The sequence below is a fragment of the Alosa sapidissima genome, chromosome 24 (assembly GCF_018492685.1).
Source record: "Alosa sapidissima isolate fAloSap1 chromosome 24, fAloSap1.pri, whole genome shotgun sequence".
NCBI classification, from domain to species: domain Eukaryota; kingdom Metazoa; phylum Chordata; class Actinopteri; order Clupeiformes; family Clupeidae; genus Alosa; species Alosa sapidissima.
This window is the reverse complement of record NC_055980.1, coordinates 3,114,379-3,135,194: the sequence shown is the minus strand read 5'-3', so window position 1 is coordinate 3,135,194 and position 20,816 is coordinate 3,114,379. Positions and strand designations below refer to the sequence as shown.

General features: G+C 46.8%; 2 protein-coding genes across 3 annotated transcripts in view; one reads left to right on the top strand and one right to left on the bottom strand.

The window, feature by feature from the left end:
* The window catches only part of dock1 (dedicator of cytokinesis 1), a 216,565-nt gene that overhangs the window by 85,504 nt on the left and 110,245 nt on the right, over nucleotides 1–20,816 (bottom strand).
* Nucleotides 4,691–20,816, top strand: part of LOC121700033 (inhibitory synaptic factor 2A) — a 34,691-nt gene continuing 18,565 nt past the window's right edge. For both annotated transcript variants that reach the window (XM_042082674.1, XM_042082673.1), the window contains exons 1-2: nucleotides 4,691–5,406; nucleotides 18,608–19,844. In XM_042082674.1, the coding sequence (XP_041938608.1) occupies nucleotides 18,613–19,844 (1,232 nt within the window). In that variant the 5' untranslated portion in view covers nucleotides 4,691–5,406; nucleotides 18,608–18,612. The remainder of the gene's footprint in view (nucleotides 5,407–18,607; nucleotides 19,845–20,816) is intronic.

Sequence of the window (20,816 nt, the reverse complement as noted above, 5' to 3'; positions counted from 1 at the left end):
CACAAGGAGACCGTCACATTTCAGAGCGCTGAGGAGGGCGCTTTAAAGACCTACTGCCTACTGAACAAGAGACAAAGAAATAAAACAATCACCAAAATCCAACAGGACTCACACACAAAAAAATGCAACTTCACACACAGACTCCAAAATTTGAGCCCGAGATCAGTAATCAAAGTGAAGGGACCATCTGGGGCTAAAGGCTCATGCGCTCTGTCCATCACTTTCTGGCCGTCACTCAGCCTCCCTCACCACCAAGGACATGTGACCATGGGACATTTAAATCAACATGACCCGAGCTGTCCATTATTCACATGATATCTTGGCCACACTTTCCCCTGCTAAGTGATGCATGCTGAATATCAGTGTCTATGTGTGTGTATCAGATGTAAATCTCCACATCCTCCACGTTCACAGGTCACAGCCTGACAAAAAAAACACACCCCAACACATTTTCATGCAGACACAAACACCCCAACACACAGACGCAGATTTGATCCCACATTCAGAGCACAGATAGAGGCAGGAAAAGCATCAGGCTCCTGACCGCTTTAGGCACGTGCCGCAGCAGGCCGCCGGATCCCTGCGGCCAGCTACTCCACTCTTACGCCACCTGCGTCCACCCCCACCCCATGCTACCTCAGGCCTGGCACCCGGCACAACCACCTCTCCTGCAGCAAGCCCTCCAAACCAGTCATTTCAGCCTCCAATTTTATTTCCCCCATAGCATTCGCCCAGAGCAAACTCATTATGTGCCGCAAACACAGTGTGAGGTGTGTGTGTGCATGTGTGTGTGATGCACGCGTGAATGTGTGTGTGGTGCGTGTGTGTGGTGTGTGTCAAACAGCAAAGGTAAATATAGCAGTATTGTAGGAGATGAGACCGAGGCACGGTGCTCCCTGCAGTCGCGTGCTCAAGGACGGGTCTTTCACACTCCACTTGCTCACAGCTTTTCAGCGGCGCGTAGCCACTGGATCAGCAGGGAACAGCTCTGAATGGCTCTGGAACCAACTGGTACAGCTAACCCCTGCACATGCTTATTTGCAGTACACACATTTACACGACAACATGCACGCAAACATACAGGCACACACAGCAGCTCTGTAAGTAACCACCATTGCTATCTGTGGCAGCCAGTCTAAGCACTGGCAACAAAACAACTGGTGCTGATGGAGTATTCGTCTTGTTTCCCCAGCCATCCATTTCTTCAAGCTGTTGACAAACACCCTGACTCATGACCATAACCCTTGGGCGCATGGCTGTCAATCCAGTCGGAGGGTGGTGTGGGTGGTCAATGGCGCTGCTCCCCAGCAGAGCCTGAGATCTTGAACTCTGAAACAGGAGAGAAGACAGGAGCTGCTCCAGAGAGGGAAGGAAGGCCAAGCACATAAGGAAAGAAGGAAGGCCTCCAGGGCTGTCATCAATACTATTGAAAGACCACCCTCTGCTGAGCTGAGCAGCCCTTCTACCTCATGCAGTAAACATACGGCTTTCTTTAATAACACTGGTTAAACAATGCCCAGGTCAATAACATGTTGCTTTAATGCAACTTGACTGTCTCAGGTGTCGATATTGCAAGTGTGTCCAAGGCTTAAAGGGTTGTGCTGTTTAAACTTTCCTGCCAAGAGAAGCCAATCCACAACGGCTCCATGAGTTAAATGATAAAGTAGCCAGTGTCAGGAGGGATCACCTGAATTTCTTTTCCTTTTAACAAAATAACAAACTTGTATGAGCCACTGGGCCTGTCTGACATTGTTTGACACAAGTGGGTAATGTGCTCCTCCATTTGTTTTGGGCTGAGGGGAGTGGAAAAGGCAGTCCCCCAACTGGTCACCTTGCCAGATGGATATTACTGCCCTGAAAGCACAGAGGCAGAGTGGGGAGACTCAAACCACAGGACACCCTCCACCAACATACTGGGGGAAACAACCCAGATGAGTCACTAGTGGGCAGGACACACGGTAAAGATGAAAACACAATCCAAACAGCACAGCTTACGCCCTCTTATTGACACAACGATTCTTAGCTAGTGTTGCAACGGCACTTCATGCAGACAACGTACACACAAACTCATCACTGCGGACTCCCCCCACCACACACACACAGAAAAACAAAGACGGATAAAAATAGTGGGCTCAAGTGAAGGACATGAGGCGGAGTGTCCGGCGGACAGCCCTGAGGGCAGCATTGGATCTGCGATAATGAAATCAATGGCTGCAGAGTCAGCAGCAGGCCTCTCTCAAGGCAGAGGTGGCGTGTTTGTTTTCAGGGGAGAGCTCCTGGACAGTGCTGGACTCCCTCCCACCCCCTTACAGATGGGCAGCCCAGCACTCTGTCCTGGAGGGGAAAGCCACTGGATCACAACCCATCACAAGGTCCCCAACTGGCATATACTGTACAAATAATTCACACATGCAATAACAGCCAGGGTGTGAGAGAAACACACACACACACACTTTTTCTTCCTCCTCATCTCATTCAATATTATTGCTGCTATTTGAAGTCATTTTATTTTTGCATTTCTCTTTTTTACACTTGCTATATTCCTCTGTTGTTCTAAGCCTTAGTTTTGTCAACACTGCATCCAAACAGGCCTGCTGATAAAGCAGCTTTGAATTAAATTGAGATACGGAGAGACAGAGTGCCAGAGAGAGAAGGGAAGAGAGAGAGGAGGACGGAGAAAGAGCAAGAGAGAGAGAACACACACACAGAGTGAATGACAGAGAGAGGGATGGAGGGACAGAGGGCAGGAGGTCAACACTATGGGCGCTGGAGGAGTGGTGACACAACTGGACACCCTGAGGGGTTCAGCAGGCAGACATGTTGACTCTTTCTGTGAACCAGGCTATTAAAAAAAAAAACCCTGTACGACAGCATGGCGGGACCAGGCCTCAACACCTCCGCTTGCACCAGCCATCTATGTGTGTATGCATGTGTGTGTGAGAGAGAGAGAGATTGGGAAGATTGGTGGCGGGGTTGGGTGGGGGGGTGGGGGGGGGCAAGGGCTGTTACTGGCGAAGATTGAGGTGAGACAGAGTATTGACAAGCAACTATGCCAGGACACCCTAATTCACACCAGCTCCAAATACAGGGGGAGAGAGAGAGAGAGAGAGGGAGAAAGAGAGAGAAAGAAAGAAAAAGAAAGAGAAAGGGAGAGGGAAGAGAAAGATTAACACGATGGCTGTGTGAACGCACCAGTGAGCAGCCGAGAGAAGGAGAGAGAGAGGGAGAGAGGGAGCGAGGGAGAGAGAGAGGAAGAGAGAGAGGGAGAGAGATGACACTAAAGGCTTCCCCAGCTCACTCCAGAGAGGCAGAGGCTTCTGTGGAAAAATGGCTTTGAGTGTGTGAGGATGCCATCAAGCACTGTAAATACATCTGCTAAACGCCTATACAGAGAGACGCTGGCCTCCACAAGGTACTTAAAGGAGTATCTGGTTGCAGGGCGAAAGTATCTGGATAACTGCATTTGAATTTGGAGTTCTCAATTATAACCAAGTACTTTGGGCGCACTGAAGGAGGGGGGATATTCGATTGGCTGTTGAGTAAAATATTTTGCTAGAATCAAGGACTGCACAATTAAGTGAATTTATGTGATGAATACTTGCAAATAGCCAGGGGACAGAACAGGCACTATTGCACCCAATACAGCCTGAAAGTATTCAACAGATGTGATTATTAACAAATCAATGATTCAACACACAAACCAAATGAATGACTGTACTCTGATGCAACCTCCCACCAAATAAAAGGGTCCATGCAATCATTATGGAGCAAGATGCTGCAGAAGACCTTGGTCATCCCATCTGGCCCGCCAGACTCAAGGCCTCTCCTTGTGAACTTCATTATAAATGGGTGTAATGATAACAAAACACTCCCATTAAACATGTCTTTATGTGTAATCAAGCCAAACAGCAAGCTCCTGCTGGGTTGAGCTCAAGTCAATGTGCAGCACCATAACAAAATAGGGCAGAAAGAAAACACTTCCACTACCGACTAAACACTACATAAGAGCTTATCGCTCGCTCGCACGCACACACGCACGCATGCACGCACGCACGCACGCGCACACACACACACACACACACACACACACACCTCTTCATAACAACAAGGGCACAGAGATATCTGTTCCACAGAGACTCATCAGGCAACAGCAGAGAACACACTTCTGTCAGACATCTGGAGCTGGAGAATAATAGAGGAGACATACTCACTCAAAAAACCAAAGGGAAGAGCACACAGAAAATAGGGAGAGGGAGAGAGAGAGGGAGAGGGAGAGAGAGACGGAGACCCGAGTGACTGATCAGAAAGCATCCCATTAACATCAAGGCTGCTCCTTTGTGTATTTTTTGTGTGGGCGGCTGGATGATGTGTGTATGTCTGTGTATGCATGTGTGTGTGTGTTTATGTGTGTGTGTGTGTGATAGCTGTGTGAGATAAGGAGATCTTCTAGTGTAGCAGCACACCAGCTGTAGTCAATATGAGCGCTGGACTTTCCCGACAAACATCCCCCTCCCTCTCACCCTCCCTCTCTGTCTCTCTCCCTCTCTCCCCCCCTCCCTCCCTCTCTCTCTCTCTCTCTCTCTCTCTCTCTCTCTCTCTCTCTCTCTCTCTCTCTCTCTCTCTCTCTCTCACACACACACACTCACATGAGCGCAGAGCGGAGTGCGAGAGCAGGACTGCAGTAGCGGCAGCAGCAGCGGCGGTGGCAGCAGCAGGATGGAGGATCTGAGCGCGCTCACCTTCCGTCCCTGAGCACCCGACACAGCTCCAGCGTTCCAGACGCCCGGCCGCCTGCCCGAGTGTGTGTGTGTGCGTGTGTGTGTGAGAGAGAGCGAGAGAGAGAGAGAGAGGGAGAGAGAGAGAGAGAGAGAGAAGGAGAGAGGGAGCGCGCGAGTGTGTGTGAGTGCGAGATCTTCACCAGCCAGAGTCGCACAGGAGTACGGGGAACAGGGAGAAAAGAAGAAAGGAGAGGAGAGGAGAAGAGAGGAGAGAGAGTGGAGGGGGGGACTGGCAAACGGAGCTACTGAGGGGGCAGAGCAAAACAAGCGGAGGAGTGCAGTGTGGGGCTGCTGGAGAGGCGGACAGCAGAGGAATAGCGCTCTCGCTCTCTGGCTCTCTGGCGGACACTCTCTGGGCTGGCTTTAGCGGACACAGGAGCGGTGGGGGGGAGGCACGGCCACAGCTGATGAGCCACGGACACGCCGCCGCGCCAGTCCAGCCGCCCGCCGCGCACGAGCGCGCCGATGCCACCCTGCTCACCCCGCTGACTCCCCAGCATGGCCGCAGAGGCGCTCGCGGCCGCCTGCACCTGACGCGGCGCGTGGGGCTCGGGACTCAGACATGCACTGGCGCACGCTGGAAGCTCAGCTCAACCCTGCTTTCTCATCACTGACAAGCGTACTGGAGGTGAGTGTGCTGCTGATGCTGACGCTCTCTCCGCCGCCACTGCTGCTGTTGTTGCCCTCTTTGCGCTCCCCCTCTCTCTCTCTCTCTCTCTCTCTCTCTCCCCCTTTTTAATCCCCTTCCTTCTCTTCTCTCTTTCACCTCTCACCCTCTGCCTTGTTTCATCTCTCTATCCTTCTGGATGAGCAGATCAGTGCACCTCTGGAAAAAAAATAATGCGTTTGGGGGGGAAGTGGGGGGTTAGGGGGTGGGGGTGGGGTATGGTTCTCCTCTCCTCTGGTGGACAGGGTGAGGGCATTAAGCAGCTCTGTCCCTCAGCTGGAGGGGGGTGAGGAGACAGGAGTGGGGGGGTTCCCCCTAGTCATGTTTAGGGATGTGCGTCGTGACGGTGCTGTGCCATGCTCTGACATTTGGAATGGAGTTTGAAGAGGACAGAGGGGGGGGGGGGGAGGGCAGAGAGAGAGAGAGAGAGAGAGAGAGAGAGAGAGAGAGGGAGGGAGGGAGAGAGAGAGAGAAGAGAGAGAGAAGAAAGTTGACGGGAATAAATTTAAAGTGTCAGGGGACGAGTTCTGGGTGCCCTGCAGTGACTGCATGTCACTGTACGTCTGAGCTGTCACGGTGAGGTGTGTGTGTGTGTGTGTGTGTGTGTGTGTGTGTGTGTGCGTGCGCTGTTTGGCCTTGGGCTGCCGTTTCTTCTCTCTTGTGTTCTCATTCTCTTTGGCTTGGCAATACAAACGCATTTGGTTTGGGTGGATGGGAGGAGGAGGAGGAGGAAGAGGAGGATGAGGAGGAGGATGAGGAGGAGGATGAGGACTGCAATGGCGCCAGGTTGTCTGTGATGAGACGCTTTTCTTGAAGTTGGGAAACATTAGCATTGGTCCCTGCTACTGATGGAGTGTGAGAGTTGACTGTGCAGCACTAAGATACGCACAGGATGGACGACAGGGAGGAAGACACAGAGGAAAGAGAGAGGGAAAGAGAGAGAGAAAGAGAGAGGGAAGGAGGGAGGGAAAGAGAGAGAGAAGGAGTGAGATGGACGCAGAAAGGGTGGGTAAGGGAGGGGGAGACAAAGAAAGATGAATATGGAACGAGAGAGCGTCATGCGTCACACAGATGACTGCGTCTGAAAAGGGACCTTAACTGGAATGTAATGTAGATTAATGGATGCTATGATCCCACCATTGCCTACTGATGCTCTCTCAGGGGCAACTCTCTCTCCACCACACACACACACAAACACACACAGATGCAAGCATATATCAATTTAGTTACACTTGAGCAAGCTGCATACAGTATCAAACACACAAACACCAGCACATAAACACTCAGCTTATCTTCTGTTCACTCAAATGAGCAAAGCAGGAGCCATACTGATGGTGTGTGTGTGTGTGTGTGTGTGTGTGTGTGTGTGGAAGAGATCTACCTCTACCACAGATCTTGATTGCCCTTCAACTAGCTGACAGAGAGGGTGTCTCTTTCCCCACGGTCCCGCTACCCTAACACCCCCATCTCATCTCATCACACAGACAGCATCATCCTTTCATCTGGCTCCTTCTCCTCAGAGAGGCTGAGAAATAGACCAAGAGTGGCTTTGGGAGAGCCAGAGGAAAGGACGGAGATGATGTGAATGGTCCTCACATAATGATGAACTTGTTTTTAAGGAATCAACGCAGGCACTCCAGATAAACTATAGCCATCTCACCATTAAAGCTTTAATTAAAGCTCACCATTAAAAAAATATCTTGACCTGAATGTAGCCTCATAGTTACAAATGCATGCATGCACACATACACACACACACACACACACACACACACGTATGCATGCACACACCCATGCAGAGAGAGAGAGAAAAAAAGAGAGAGAACAAGAAGACAGAAAGCAGGAGAATCCCAGAGGCCCTTGGGCTCTGAAATGATCACCAAAATAAGACTTGCAGATAAACAAGACAAGAACACAAAGGGAGACTGAGTTAAAAAGAGAGAGTGAGAGAGAGAGAGGAAAAGAGGACAGAGAGAGAGAGAGACAGGATGAGAGAACCAGAAGGAGAATGCAGCATACAGTATCATGTTCAGGAACTACCACCGATTCCACCACCGCTTTGGGTAACAATATTTAGCATAGAGGGAGGAAACAAAGTGCAACGTTTCCCAAATGAGAAACGAGGTAAGCCTTTTCTCTATAGACTAAATGCTGCAGGGCTCATTCATCTACACACACACACACACACACACACACAATCTCTCCATTTCTCTCTCACTCCCACTCACACACACACTCACACAAAATGCTTGCTTATAGCTGCCTGTGTGCTTCCTGTGCATAAACCAGATGTTGCCTTTCATGTGCTAATGGGATTAGTTATTAAGACTCCCCTTACCCCATGTGCCTCATGTCAAAAAAAGCGCGAGGGCCGAGGGCCGAGGGGAGAAGGGGAGTGATTGCATGCATGCGCGCGCGCGTGTGTGCGTGTGTGCGTGGGGACGAGATACAGAAGCGAGGCTCAAACAGCACAAATTAGACACCTGATCCCACTTGGCAGTGAATGCCGCTAACTGCACTGGCCCGGGCTCCGGAGCGGTTTTAGCACAGCTGAAGCTAGCTAGCGCAGGGCCAAGGGCTAACGGAGGCCGCCGGCTGCATTAGCTTAGCGTCCTGCAGATGCAGGGCGACCGGGAGAGGGAATACGTAATCCTGAAACGGCAGCCAATTAACAGCACTGCGAGTGCAACGGGGGTGTGCCACACAGCATGGACACACAGTCAGAAATACTTAGGCACACACACAAATATGCTCACACAGAACCAGAGAGAGCCCTCCCTTCTGAAAGAAGATTATTTGCATGGCATGAAAAGCTATGCAAGAGGTGCAGGTAGAGCAGACTGATGTGAAAGGCTGATGTGAAAGGCAGGCAAAAGGAGAGAGATCCAGTCCAGTCAGACTGGGCCAGAGAGAGCGGGTTGGAACTAGACACCAATGGAGAGGACAGGAGCTTGATCTGAGGTGACCACAAGTGAAGCACGAGGGCCCATTTCCTAAGGACCTTGATGGGTCACATCCGCGCGCGCGCGCGTGTGTGTGTGTGTGTGTGCGTGCGCGTGCGTGCGTGCGTGCGTGTGTGTGTGTGTGTGTGTGTGTGTGTGTGTGTATAAAACTCTCCCTCAGGACAGCCTCTGTGTCTGCCCAGCAGCCTGCTCATGACTTGCACAAGGATGACAACGTGATATATCAGGCCCATCTCTCTCTTTCTCTCTCTCTCTCTCTCATCCACCATCCCCCTCTCTGCGCTCAGTCTCTCTGTAGTTAAGAAAAAGGAGTCAGGCTGCACAAATCACAAAGCCAGCAGGGGATCCTCCTATTACCCAAGCTCCTGGGCGACCAAGAGAGAGAGAGAGAGAGAGAGAGAGAGAGAGAGAGAGAGAGAGAGAGAGAGAGAGAGAGAGAGAGAGAGAGAGAGAGAGAGAGAGAGAGAGAGAGAGAGAGATTGACAGACAAGTAGAGAGAGAAAAAGAGAGATAAGAAAGATGGAAGAGGAGAAGAAAGCAAACAGACAGCATCTACGGTACTGTACCCATTTGCAAGAGATCAGTATGACACTGGCTCTCAGTAAACTAGATCAGGAGTCTAAACCCTGACCAATCGATTCCTTTTATACTGTCGTCTGGGGATATATGCACATACACATACACCACTCTCTCTCGTGCACACACGCACACACGTACAAGCACACGCGCACACGCACACACACACTTTTCCACTGCACCATCTGTTAGAATAAGACCAATTTAGGCTAACGTCACAGAGGTCACACAAACTACACAGTCAACATCCCATCTATTTTGGTGATTGGTTGAGCTGGCCCGAGCCACAGATCTGAGCAGGACATTCTCCATACCTCCCTGCACTGCCTGACATTGTTCTGTCATGCCACATCATCAGCCTTGTCATGGTGACCGTCATTTTTGAGGCCATATGCCAGGATTGAGCTGCACCCAGCGTCTGATTGGTTGGATGCAGAGGTCTGCTGAGGAAATGTCTCTAATGCTGCCTTGGCTGCTCACTGACTCTGGCGCACAATGGCCTTTGGTGCTGTGTGCACACATGGGGAGATGCTGGAGTGAAAATGTCAGCAATAAAGAAGTTGTTGCTCTATTTGTGGAATTTGCTCTTAGGAGACCACCCACAAAAACTGAAACAAGGCAAATTTGTGAAATCACCACAAGAACACAAACAAGCATTTTTTTTTAAATCCATTCCTTAGATTCCTCCTGCCACCAATTCTATTTGAATATGTGGATGTGAAGCAAATCAGGCTTCGGAGCATGTTATGTCTAGCTAAAGAATCAAATGGAAGACAGGGAAAGGGCTACAGTAAGAGCTGATGGGAAAAGATGAATCAGGGAAATAAACTGGAGGATAAATTCTTAGCTGACATTTTCACTCTCTTTATTGAAACCTCTCCTACTCCACCAACTCAAAGAAACAACAACACTTATGAAAACTCAATGCAAAACAATGATAGTCACAGCAGGTGCGACAGATCCTTCACCACTACACTGTGTGTCAAAATGTACCCATCACAAGCAAGAACTCCAAGCGCAACACACTGATGTGAATACACTGGACACAGACAGAAAACACATCAACAGCTGAGTGCAATTTCTTTGAAATGAAAAGGCCATGGCGTGCCTGACCCAGCTCCGAGCGACAATTATTAGAAACACAATCCCTTAAAACCCCTTGCAGTGTCTACGTCTCCATCTTAGGGCATTAGCATCCGATTAACTGACAAAGGATTTGCAGCACTTACTCGCGCATTAATGCACCAGCATCCCAGGCCACCGCACCATCATCTCCATCACCCTGCGCTGCTTTACCAGGCGCTCTCGTAAAACCCCACAGCGCGCACACACACACACACACACACACACACACACACACACACACACATAAAAACAGGTATATATACAGTCTCACAGTAGAGGTTAGTCTACTGAATTTACACATTTATTTTCTTGGCTAAAGAGGTTGCAGTCATGCTGAAAAGCTGTTCTAATATCCTTTGTGTGTAATTATGGTTAGAAATGGAACATACCAGACTAAATAAATAAATTAAGAGCCGGCGCAGAAGTAAAGCCGGATTACAGACAGTCCCCTGCAGCATCCACAGACTCTCCGTATGAGAGTGAGAGAGCTTTGAGCGAGTGAGACTTTCATTTATTTAAGGCGCTAGCCGAGGATGCCCCCTGCTCCAAAGCAGCAGCAGCAGCCGTCCACAATCGGGCCCTGGGATTTCCTGCTGTTTTCGGAACACAAGACGAGTGTGCGTCACTATGGCAGCACCGGGCCTCGGTGTATTTCCACCAATTTGGCTCAAATGCAGTCCTCACACGCTTTGAAGGATACTTACTGCCTCTATCCCACCTGGGATGCCAACAGCACATGTCCATCACAAACCGGCCATTATAGAAGCTTACTACTGCTAACCTACCAATCCAAACCATGAGCACTTTTCAGAGCACTATTACTGCCAGAGAAAGCATACTATGTAGCAAGCTGACTCAAGTGCTTACGGGCATTTACCTAATGGCTGACTCTTGAATAGTGGCTCACGGGGGTTGATAGTGAAGGGAAATATTTCATCCCTGCTGAATATAGCAACAAGACAGCTCAGCTGATAATGAATGCATGCATATGAGTGATTGTTTTTGTGTAATGGGTAGACATGTGCATACACATGGTGCATTTAGATTAAGTACTAAAACAAAGTGAAAGACAAATGTGTATTTCAAATGGAATGAACGCTCGACAGGCCAGCAGCTCTAGCACTGAGATTGTCACTGCTGATGTTATGTCTCCAAGGCAATTGAACTGTCAAAACTATACTAAATAAATGTCTGTTGTCAGACCAACACAGTAAAAGCAAAATCCAATGGCACATAATTTCTAAGGCTACTATTTAAGAGCTACAAAGTGTTCCACTAAAAGCAAGTCAAAGAGAACACCCTTGCATACATGTCACCATCCTTCATTTTGCCAGTAACTAAGAGTGAAAAAAAAATATCACCAAGTTTCTTCTCCATCTAATAATAAGTGTGACTGCAAAGGTGAGCTTCGTTCTTGGTATTCTAGTAGATACTGGCACATGTAGCGTCCCTGTGAAGACATCAAGCCCTCTTAACTGGACAGGGCTCTAGAAGGGATACAAGGCCTCCAGAATGCAGCAAGGAGCCTCTCCATCATGCAGCGCTGTCGGGTGTCAGCAGCAAAGGGAACATTAAAAAAGCAGCTGCGCACCTACATCAGCTGTGTCGCCTCCAGTTTTACACCGCTGAAAAAAGAGACATAAAAAAAAAAAAAAATATTACAAAATGCACACACGCACCAACCGACACTCGTTTGCGCACGCACACACACACACACACACACACACACACACACACACACACACACACACACACACGACCATGACTTCCTGTGTGGGTCACCTATGAAGTACCATTGTGGGTCAGTTCACTTCACTTCTCCCCAAATGGAAAAGATAAACAAATAAAAACATGCTCTGCACTATGACTCATTTTCCCAGCATTAGTGGCCAGGAACAGCCGACAAGGGTACACTGGAAGACTAGGGATGCGTAGCCATCCCAGCCAGGGTTAAGCAGAACAACCTAACAGAAGTCTTACACGGTAACATATCCACAGGCCAGAACAATGGCCTGACACAGTTATGTAACTAATGCCTAAAATAATACCCCAACACTTATGCAACTACGGCACAAATATGACCCAATACAATAACCTAGCGAGAACCCAACACAATAACTCTAAAGTACCCCAGACAATATAACCCGGGTCTAGCACAACAGCACAACGCAATTTAAACAGGGTCAAGTGAAATAGCCTTGAGTAGCAATATGGCCACGGAGAATAGGATTCTAGTGAAGGGGCAAAAACAGTTCCATAACTGCAGCCCCACGCAGAACTGTGGCCAGGCCTCACCATGGCCGCTAGTGCCAAATGCAGTTATCAAAGAGTGCAGCGATGCAGCCCTTTAAAGCCAATCACACAGCCAGCCCCGTGCAGGAGGACAGACGAGCTCCGGCGCGCTGCACGGAGATGGGGCCAGGCACTACCTCCAACAGGCCCTGCTGTTGGGCTCGGCTAGCAAACAAATGTTCTCTCCATAGCAACACTGGCTGCATCTCTTTTCATGAAATTCTGCTGGAGGACTGGGAGCAGTGCCATGTGACTCATGTCGAACAGTTCAACAGTGATCTCACTTTTTATTAGGGAGGAAAGGGGGAGGAGGTGTAGGATGACCATTAATAAAATATGACATTCATTTCTCAAAAAATGAGGCCATGAATTTTGTGCTTGTAATGTACGTGGTTGAAGGCGACTGAAAGCAGTTTGAGTCTAACATAAAGAAGAGGAATAATATTGAGCGCCCTCTCAGGAGTGTCACTTGTGTCGATACATAAATAATGCAAATTAAAAATGAATAAAAAAAACTCTATCCATCTAACGTAACTTAACATAACTCTCAGCACAGATTTTTTTTCTGACTGCTTCCCTGACTTGCCACAAGACCCATTTTTCTCCCATTTTACTTTTAAAATTAATTTCAGCCTTATGTGTGCTAACATGCTGCATTTCACTAACATAATCACAAGGCTGTTTATACGGTTGCTGGCAGAGAATATTAGAACTATGCCTATTTAATTATTCATGCAGGAACCTAAGGATTTGTTTCTAGCACACAGAGCCCTTATACTTACAATACAAACAGATTCTTTGATTGTCAAATATGTACTTCAAGCAATTAAATGTAACAATGGGATTAGAATTTTTGAAGTGCTTAATTAAGACAGATGGATCATCAGTGTCATACAGTTTTGCACAACAATTCTAATAAATGTGCATCAATGCACACTATATGCAAGTGTCTGCATGTCATCTAAGTGCATGAATAAACAAATCAAATTAATCATTCCTACAGTAGTCTGTATAGAACAGACTCACTGTGCTGGTAAAAGTGTGAACGTGTATGAGTACAGTATGTGTGTGTGCATGTGTGCGTGTGTCAGACCTGAGGTTGGTGTGAATGTACACTTTTAGAAGGATGCAGTTAATGAACTCTTGAGATTAGACAGCTGCAGTATGGCTTGTTTTAGGAAGGGAATCACTTCCATCACACTTCCACCTACTGGAGCATCTGCTGGGAAGTGGGGAAGTGCTCTGCCATGATGGTAGCTAATGTCTGCTCAGTCAGGGCTCTACAGTGCGCCCATTTCACTCGCACATGCGAGTAAAAATGATGACGTGCGAGTGCAAAAAAATATTTAGGCGCACTGGTGCGAATGACTTCTAACCATGTCAATGTTTGTCTACAAAATACACCGCAACATCGAGAAACAGTACTGGTGCAAACCATAGAATCACGTCGCAAATGCAGCATAAAACTACACCTCCCATCAACGTTAGCAGTTTCGCGTTGGGACTCGATAGTAGTAGTCGCTTCTATGAAATCCATGAGCGCGCAGAAAAAGCGGAAAGATAGACTAGCCAGCCAAGATGAAAAGAAATTAGTTCTTCTATCCACCGAATTCATCGGATATAGGAGGAACAGGATGAGATTCTGAGAATGCAGTGAGAGAAGGAAAGGTAACCTAACATGCCTTTTAGCCCAGTTGATGTATTGGCTGCGAACAGGCACAAAAGTAGCTTCCCGTAATACTCCCATTTTATTCAAAGGTAGAACGCTACTGACAACTCCAGGCTTCCAGGCATGCTTGTTTGTTTACACCGAATACAAGCTTAAGTGCAAAACGAAAGTAGGACTAACGTTTGGCTACTGCCCCCATCAATGCAGATATTTCAAATATCTAAGTATATAAAATACAAAAAATAAAAGTATAAAAAAATATATATATCCTTGATTAGACTATGTTGGGTTTTGTGGAAGAGAAAATGGACTGTTTTAGTAGTAGTATTAGGCAGTATGCAGTCAGATAGGTCACCATGGCCATATTTGGATTAGCTACAGGTGGATTCACAAATAAATAAATTAGCCTACATTTGGCAGGATACTTGATATACAGGCTAAATGCAAATATGGCAATGTATTATATTATTTTACATTAACAAAATGTAGGAAAATAGAACAGACTGAAAATAAAGTAGGCACTGATCTTTAAAATCCTGTTTCCTGTAGTCTAAATGTTGTCAGTCATTCTTAATATTCGCAATTGGTGCACTGGCATGTTTAACTGTTAGCTGCAGTGTAATGTTAGATTATGTGTAAGTTAGAACTGACTGTGCAGAACAGTTAGATTATGTGTAAGTACAGAACTGACTGTGCTCCCAAATTTTTGTCTGTGCTCCTAAATTTTTTAACTTGGGCGCACAAGTGCTCCTGGAAAAAAATGTTAGTGTAGAGCCCTGTCAGTAGGGAGAGAGTAGTGTATCGCCCTACACTGACAGGGTCCATCCACATGAAGTTCTGGGAATAATATGCTCACCATCATGACATCACAACATCTATTGCACTCATATCATAACCCCCTCCACCCCCCCAAACAACATGAGTACTGCCACAGGCAGATGTGAAATATGTGTGCTAACTGAAATATGTTGTTTTATGTGAATTATGTGTTTCACATGTGAGCCTTGGTGTTTGGGATGTACATTAGTGGATTATTCATTTCACATGTCAAAGATGCACAAATATGTCTGTAAGGATGAATGCGTATGTCTATAGATCAGAAGCAGTAACGACATAACATTTGATGACAGATGAAATGCATAACCAGTAAAAGAGTGAATGGCCTTCCATTACATGTAAAGTAAGCATGCCGAGATCGTTTTCATTTTTCAAAACACTATGGCCTGGAATCTTTGTAAAATCCCTCCCCCTCATAATATCCCCCTAGGTACTTGTAACATGATTATTTGGGAACACTTAATTTGAAGGGGTGTGCATAAAATGAACATGACACTGTCATAACCATGACATGACAACTGCCAAGAACATTAAAGAGCCTTTATGAATGTTTGTCATAATGTCCCATTTGTTTTTTTATATCATTTTTAAGTTGACACTGTTTGGGATGTCTCTCTTTTTTTCTTTTCATGAATCAAGATGACAAAACATTCAGGCAGCTTTGTCATCACAATGTGATATTAACCAAGATGACATAACCTGTTGATGACTCATGACAACTTGACATTGCTGAAAAGACATCATTACCTGCCACAAATATGCCTAAATACTATTAGCTTGACAAGGGTCATATAATCATGGTTATGACAGTGTTGTGCCAGTCGTATGCATATCCCTTCAAATAGTGACAGATTATTTTTATAAAAAGGCATGTTTTATTAAAATTATTATTATTATTATTATTCTATTATTGTGTTCAAACACACTTTTATTATCACTCTTTAAATTTTATTTTATTGTTCAATGTTTATATTTTATTATTATTTTATTATGCTTTTCTTTTACTTGTTAGCTGTTTGTTTAATCCTATGTGATTTAAATTTGTAAAGTGTATTGAGGCCATGTTGCATGGTGATACTGGACTATAAACACATTGATCAACAATCGATAGTGAACAGGCATTATAACACAAAAATAATACACTTTGGGTGTTGCTGGGTGGAAGCACTACAGTGTAATATGTTCAGATTGTTCTTGGAAATATGCAATTGTTTCATAAAGTGCATGTCCAAAGATCTCTACTCTTTAAAATATGCAATACATGGATTCCGAAACTGCCTGTAGAGTATGCTTCAAATCGCCCCTCACCTATTCATTTCCTTCGCTTGCCCTCTGTGAAAGTAAACCCATGTCAGGCACTTCTAAAAGGGCTTAAGAGACCCAAACTTGAGGGAGGAAGGACATTATAAAAAAGGGCGCTCTGCTCAAAAAACATTTATTCCATCCATCCATTAAAATGTCTGATAAATGTCCATTTGACCCTGGAGACAAGAGGTCTAGAAAAGCATGTCAGGAGGAAGTTGCTGAATCACTAGTCACCCTTTATCTGTTATCTCTCTCTCTCTCTCTCTGTGTCTGTGTGAGTTGGTAGAAATTAGGCGGCGTCAGGCATAGTTCACAGAGGAGCCGAGTGACAAATGAGGAGTGCCAATAGCACAGATAGAGGTTCCGTCAGAGCCACTCATCACAGTAGGCGAGGTCAATGTAAAGTGAGAAGGGGAGATTAAAAGATGCAATTAACTGCCAATGACAAACAAGCCATGGGATAAGAAAACACTTCTGAAATCACCCCATCCATTTCTCCAAACACAGAGATTAACGATTCCGACAGACAGAGGATTCAAATGGGGGACGTCACAGCGTAGCAGATGAATTTAGGGCAGATTTTTCACCCATATGGGCCAGGGGGGAATCACGCTGCTACTTGGAGCGGAAAGGTAGAAAAAAAAAAAACTGGATGGCGGTAACGGAGCTAATTACCATCTTCACAAAAGAGATGATGTTTACTTTTCACAATCAAATGTATTCCATCAAACAAAGACAACAGCCGCGCACGGCGCCAGCTGCAAAATGCAGTGCCGCAGTCGAGTGAGAAGCATCGTCGGGCAAGACTTACAGGGCATCAACCCTGAACCTGCTCCAGCCATAGGATTCCATATCAACAACGCAAAACAGAGTGGAGGTTCCTCCACCAAATGTATTACTTCCAGTGTCATCCCACTGATCCCCTGTGTTGCCACTGACGTGTAGGGAATAGGCATGCATGTTCAGTTTAAAAGAGGCAGACCTGTTCAATTTGTTGCACTACTTTCTTTGGTTACGGAGAATGATAGTTTGCTTGGTTACTGTTGATTCCACAGTTGAGAAGCCTGTTTACCCTTTATTTACCAGATCTACTTTGTAGGTGCTCCACTAAACAAAATCCCCCTATTGATCAATGGTGGGTGAGGCAATGATTCCAATGTGAGATTAGAAATCTACACATTACTACCCCAGTGTGCAAGTGTTCAGCAAAAAATATAGTTTTGTTAAGAGGGGAGCAATATCTAAAAAAGTGGCACAAATGAAATATTGGCATACGCTTTCTCTAGACACCATTTTCTACATTGTGTCTATCCATAATTAGAAAGGCCAATCTCTGCAACGAAATAAGCAATCAGGCTGACATTTTCGTATGATAGTCATAAGACATGGGGGACTGATTTGACAAAAAATGAGCAAAAACCTTAGACTATGGTGTCAAGGCTGCTTGGGGTGATATGGAATGATCCTTACACAGGTACTTAGAAAAAATAATGGATGATTTCTGGCCACTTAAATTGAACAAAAGTGAAATTGAATATTTCAAATCGTTCATCTGAGATCAATCCTTGCCTCAATCAGAGCATAGTTGGTTATTGGCCACTATGAAGTGACAGCAATTTTTGGAGTAAGCAGAAAAGCAGAGGGATTGAATATGGCTTGTAGGGGGGAAAGATTTTGCACAAAAAAGTGTGGAAAAAACAATTCACAAAGGTGGCAAAACACATCCTATGTGAGTGGACAACTGATTGAGCGATTTGTGGCATTAACCTCAGTTAACCTGGCCACTCTCATCTCATATTGGGCTATTGTCTCAGTGCTCCACTTCCACTGAGATTAATGTTGATCTGAGCAGCTCTTCATGTGGCACACAGAAACACACCAGATGAATAAAAATCATGGCAGGATTTTACTGCATTGCAGAGATTACTGGACCACAATAGATAAAAGATATGGGCCCAAGAGAGTAGTCAGTTACACACAGTTAGGGAAAGATAAAAAAAAACGTTCTACTCTACAGTATGTCATTGACAGGTTGAGCCCACGTCTGGAAAGTTCATTCTAAATTATTAATACGGAGTACGTACCGACAGCAGGCCTTTCTAGTACATATAACTAAAAGTCTAAATCACTTCAACTTGTACAAAATGTTCCATGTCCTTCCAGTCCCTGAACAGTTTGGATATCAGAGTGTTTCAGTCATTTGATTTTTGCCAAAAAAACATAACTTCTCTGGAGTTCAACTACAGAGTTGTGTACAACTTAAATAATGGCTGCAATAATTGTATGTGTGCATGAAAATAAAGAAGTATTTACTGTATGTGGAATATGTCTAAATGTGAGTTTGGAGCATTACAGACTAAGCGTCTCTCTCCTCTTCTCTTCTCTTTGCCCACAGGAACTATGGTGAGCAAGGAGGCTGGGAAGTGCATGCTCACCAACTCAGAGTCGGACTCTGAGACAGCCCCTTCTCTGGCCCTAGAGGTGAAGTCAACTCAGGATGCCAGCCGTCAGGTTCAGGTGCGCAAGCGCAACAAGGCCTTGCAGGTGCGCTTCAAGGACATCTGCGAGGCACAGAATGAGCAGGCAGCAGCTGCTGCAGCCGCGGCAGCAAAGGGAGGTAAGCCAGGGTCCTACAAGGTGCCCTACCGGAAATACATGACGGTCCCTGCCAGGCGCTCCATCCCCAATGTCACCAAAAGCACGGGTGTCCAGACCTCCCCAGACTTGCGCAAGCGATACCAGACTTTCCCGTTTGAGAGGAAGAAGGGCCACACCATCAAGCATGCAGCAGCCGTGGAGCCTTTACGGGGTCAGGACAATGGCTTTGTGATTGATGTGAAGCGGGCTAAGGGTGCCGAGTACCCCGCAGAGGCCGGGGCAGGGTCATCGCGCAGCAGCAGTTGCGGGCGGACTGAGAAGACGCGCGCCCAGCTGCACACCTGCGTGGCCACGGTGGAGCACCACCCGCGGCGGGACGACTGCGCCGACGGGCCACTCTCCTCCGACTCCATCCTGCTCAGCTGCTCGGCAGACGAGGGCGACACGGCGGCCAGCATCAGCACGGACGAGGCCGCGGACTACCAGCTCTGTGGCGCCAAGAGTAAAAGCCACCGGAGCCTCCACCAGCACGAGCACGACATCACAGCCTCTAAGAGGCTCAACTCAGAGGAGCCGGGCTCCAGTAGGGGCCAGTCGGACACGGGGTCGAAGGTCACAGGCCCCATCGCCTGGAACTCCCTAACGCAGGTGGAGTGCCTGGAGAGCCCGTCGGCGCACAGCAAGCGGAAGAAAGGCTTGCAGCTGAACGGGCTGCAGTCGCAGACGCTGCCCCGCACCAGCTGCACCACGCAGGCGCAGTGCCACGCGGGCACCCTGTCTGCGCGGCCGCTGCGTGCCATGGAGGAGGTGGTCAGGGACACCGCCGCGGCTTCCGCTGCGTCCGAGAGGAGGGCAGCCGGAGCAGCGGCCGCAGGCGGGGAGGCATGCAAACAGATTGTGCCCGTCAATCCGGACGGGGACCTAAAAGCACAGCTTCAGACCATGGAGACCATGATCAGCTCCAGTCAGGAAACCATCAAAGTGCTGCTGGGCGTCATTCAGGAGCTGGAGAAGGGCGAGGCCCACAGAGAGGGGTAAGACCATCTCCATCTCACTAACTGGCTTGCTGTTACTCAACTGTTTGTTGGAAATTTAAAAAGGATCTATGCGTTATCTCTTATCGGTACCTAAGGTTTGATGTATTGAGGATTAATTGTAAAAGGCAATTATCATTTAAAGATATGAAGAAGGATGTGGCCTTTCATCTTTCCCACTGTGCAAAAAAATATCAAATTGAAGGTTAAATGAGCAAATATTAAACACACTGCCCTCTGCAATAACAAGAATGCACCAGATAACTGAGGATGAGAACATTTTCTAAAATATATAAGGCTTACGAAGTGCATGATAAAAAAACAGCAACCCACAATCCACCAGTGCACAAACAACAACTGATCCTAATGCATAAGCTACAATTCACAGCATGAGAGACTGATATGTTTTAACACTACAGTTTTGCCCTTCTCATCACATTTCTGGTCCAATTGACATTCCTCCCGAGGAGTGGAGCGTGAATCCTTCCGTGATGATCTCTGACTGGCTGATTAGAAGCAGCCAGTGTGCATGCCAAAAACATCATCTCCCTCATTTTGGCCCTAATGCTCCAGTGACCCACGGAATGAAGTAGTGCCACACAGGCCTCATCCTTCACTCTCCCACCAAGGTTACCTTTCCCAGAGGTGCCAGCTTTTTTCTTTGAAATGTCTGCAAAAGTGCGCTTCCAATTCCCAGCACCTTAAATACAAGTTATTTCTTTTAAAAGATCAAAATGGATACTACTGTACTGTATGTTGGGCAATTTAAGTTCATTGCTCACTGTGTGTGCTATTGTGATCCTCAGCATGTGGTGTGAGAGAGCTGTACTACAGAAGGGCGCTGGGTCTCGGTCTAAATGAATTGGGTTCAAAGATCAGAGATAGACACAACTGGCGGAAAGTCTCCAAAGAAAAGACAAACTACTCTTTTAATAGCTTGTTTTGACTGTATAGATCATTGTAAGCCAATAT